General features: G+C 34.4%; 1 protein-coding gene across 1 annotated transcript; it reads right to left on the reverse strand.

The window, feature by feature from the left end:
- Positions 1-698: 698 nt before the first annotated feature.
- On the reverse strand, positions 699-2,362 carry LOC149221843 (glyoxylase I 4-like). The gene is made up of 4 exons (XM_089383048.1): positions 2,052-2,362; positions 1,856-1,961; positions 1,427-1,739; positions 699-1,072 (listed from the first exon to the last, which is right to left on the reverse strand). The coding sequence occupies exons 1-4, from the start codon at positions 2,228-2,230 to the stop codon at positions 972-974; spliced, it is 699 nt and encodes a 232-aa protein (XP_089239174.1). The 5' UTR covers positions 2,231-2,362; the 3' UTR covers positions 699-971.
- Between the last annotated feature and the right edge of the window lie 638 nt (positions 2,363-3,000).

Below are 3,000 nucleotides of genomic sequence, written 5' to 3' on the forward strand. Positions count from 1 at the left end.
TAAATTTACAATCTTCAAATGATATTCAGGAATGACAATAAAGATAAAGCCCTGGAATAGCTATAACTAAGAGAAGAAAATAAATAAATAGAAAATGCATTAAACTGAGCAATAATTCTGGAATGGTGAGTCCAATCTAAATTTAAATTATATTTTTAAATATTTTTCCTAAATTAAGGTGCAGTTATTTTGATATAGATATCTATACTTGTTTAATATTGATTTAGTATTTAATAATATTACATACAGAGAAATTCAAACTTTTTATAATGCTTTTCAAAATTCATCCTGTGTAAGGTTGCCAGATCAAACATTATTAAAATTCACTTCTAACAAAAGTTATATGCAATAAAAATTTACTTATTGTTAAAGGTTCTCATCAATTTTATACACTGTAATTAGGGCGTGAACATGCACTGAACAGTCCCCTACTGCTGTACGAGGTAAATAAATGCGGTGCTATGTCAGAGGAATTGCAGAATTAAGTTGGCAGTTATTAAAAGTTAACATTTTTATAAAATAAATGCAGTGCTGAGTCAAGTCTGACCAGAATTCCGGAGTTAAGTTGGGAGTTTTTAGGCGTCATTTTTAAGAGTGAAAGACGTTAACATTTTTCATCTCATAAGTTTTAACCGAAACTCCGCATTACTAAGAGGCTGAGATTGTTCGACACAGGAGGTAATTTTTCACCTAGCCCATTTATCAAAATGCAAAGTTAATGAATTACTTGAAATCTGCTTTCACATATACAACGCTTCAAATAAGTGATGGCATAATACACACAGTACAAAGCTCTAAAACCCTAATATTGGCCTTATACCTAATCTCTCAAAATCATCCCATTCCTGGAAACTCTAGCCGGCTCGGAATCAAATTTCTAGAATAGGTGCTTAAGATTACAAATACCCTCTTAGTAGCTACCATGCATATTATTTCGCATTTAAGGGAATACCTCTGGTTATCTGTAGCCATTACAGGAAAAAATCCATGACGTCCAGAAAAAATAGTTTTTTATCATCAAGTGCATCTGATGAGTAGCGGCTCCCTGGTGCAGTGGCTTCGATCTCTTTTTCTGTTCACGACAGGGAAACAAAGAAGATATCTTCAGAATACAAGGGATACTTTATTTAGAATTGTGAGAAAAAAAAAGAGTCAAATAATTGAATTTATTTATATTTAGGGAGTGTAGGTGGGGAAATATTGCAGAATTTGATGATTCAAAATTTAACTATCACAATAAAGATCAGTTATTTAATCTCTATCTTAACTGTTAAATTCTAAAATATTCTCAAAATCTACCATCCACACAATCCATTAAAAATACTTATATATACACATCCTAAATTTTAAAAAACATTTTTCATTATACCAGGTCTAAACTAAAACTACCCTGTTCTAATATTAACAGTCCAGGTGAATAGCTTACTCAAAGGAGTGAAGTCCATTGCTGGCGTAGCAACATTCACTGGAACCAAAGCGATTTCTGAGAGGCTGTCTTCTCGCTCCAATTTAGAGTTAGGTTGAGGTAAAGAAAGCCGCAGAGAGGTTGATCTCACAGCAGATGGTGATCGGACAGGAATAACGGGAAGATTCTCGCAGTTGCAGATCTCGATCATGTTACCATCGGGATCATGGAAGAAAAGTTGGTCAACGTATAATCCTCCATCCTCCACCACACGTTTTTTGTATTTTATGTTCATTTCTTGGAGTCTCTTTTCTGCTAAAAACATATCTGGGCACTGCGAAGAAAAATAACAATAACAATGATAAGCAGAAGTATAAGTTGAAGCACATATATACAGCAAGAATAATAATAGTAATCTCTCAATGATGACAGTGGGGCTTTAAAGCTAACCTGAAAAGAGATATGGTTATCTCTTGGATTGATCTCAGTTTTTTTAGGTAGATCATCCAAAGACTTGCACTGCAAGAGATGTATGCCCACACCGTAATTGAATAACCTGCATGATTGTTCACACTAATATGTTACATCCTCAGAAGCAAAAGCAATATATGTATGTATATGACTAATGTTGATGCAAATATCTTACCAAACTCCTACAAAATCGAATGAAGGTGGCCTCCTCACAACATGAAATCCAAGAACATTCTCGTAGAATTCCGTGGATACCGTGACAGATTTGCAGAGGAGTGAAACATGATTGAGAGATGACAAAGGTAAAGGTAAAGGTAGGGAGCATGGAGTACTCCGTTCTTCATGCTTGGACATCCTGTCTCACAATTCCCTTCCCGAGATCCTGTTGGTGTTACCCACCCAATTCCACAAACCGAACTAATTTTATTTGCACAACTCCCACAAATGGTTTAGACTCTTGCCCTCAGCACCTAGTGCGCAGGGAACTTGTTTATAAAAGAAGTTTCTGGTAAATAATCCCGCATTACAGTAGTGAAAGTTTCTTGCTTTGCACCGTAGTGAAAGCATCACTGTCTGACATAAGATCATGGCTTCAATGGTCAGCGCGTGGGTTGGGCTGTATAATTGCTCATAACTAGTTTGTCCAGTAAACCATATTGGCGAATTACCTTGCCATTTAATTTCAACCAGTTTCGATTCGTGGTACTCTCAATGACTCGCTCCTGGCATCGATAATCGTTTTCTAAATACATAATTCAGCTTATGGATTAATGAATTCGTGGTACTCTCAACGACTCCCTCCTTGCATCGACAATCGTTTTCTAAATACATATTTCAGGTTAGGGACTAATGAATTTGAAGTTATGGGCGATGGTTATAACATCCTCAAGATTACACATTTTAACTCTCTAAAATTTCCAGTATTTGACAATATTATTATGGAAAATTTTGGGGGATCATATTTCTAAGCGTGCTAATTTTTTTATGTTTTTGGAATTTTTTTTACTGATTTTCATTTTTTCTAAAATGATTAACCTAAATGGTAGAGTAAAAAATTGTTTTACTCTAAAAATTATTAATATTTTATAGGGACAATATAAAATAATAGAAATTTAAATAATTTT

Source organism: Pinus tabuliformis, chromosome Q, assembly GCF_031772625.1.
Source record: "Pinus tabuliformis cultivar Carrire ecotype Pingquan chromosome Q, CPIR1, whole genome shotgun sequence".
Classification (NCBI taxonomy): Eukaryota; Viridiplantae; Streptophyta; class Pinopsida; order Pinales; family Pinaceae; genus Pinus; species Pinus tabuliformis.

Excerpts from the sequence above, each read along its gene's own strand:
- LOC149221843 (XM_089383048.1), bottom strand. The coding sequence starts at position 2,230 with ATGTCCAAGCATGAAGAACGGAGTACTCCATGCTCCCTACCTTTACCT. Across the intron at positions 1,740-1,855 it reads ATAACCATATCTCTTTTCAG|TGCCCAGATATGTTTTTAGC; the intron begins GTTAGCTTTAAA and ends TTTTCTTCGCAG. Across the intron at positions 1,073-1,426 it reads AATGGACTTCACTCCTTTGA|AAAAAGAGATCGAAGCCACT; the intron begins GTAAGCTATTCA and ends TGTCGTGAACAG.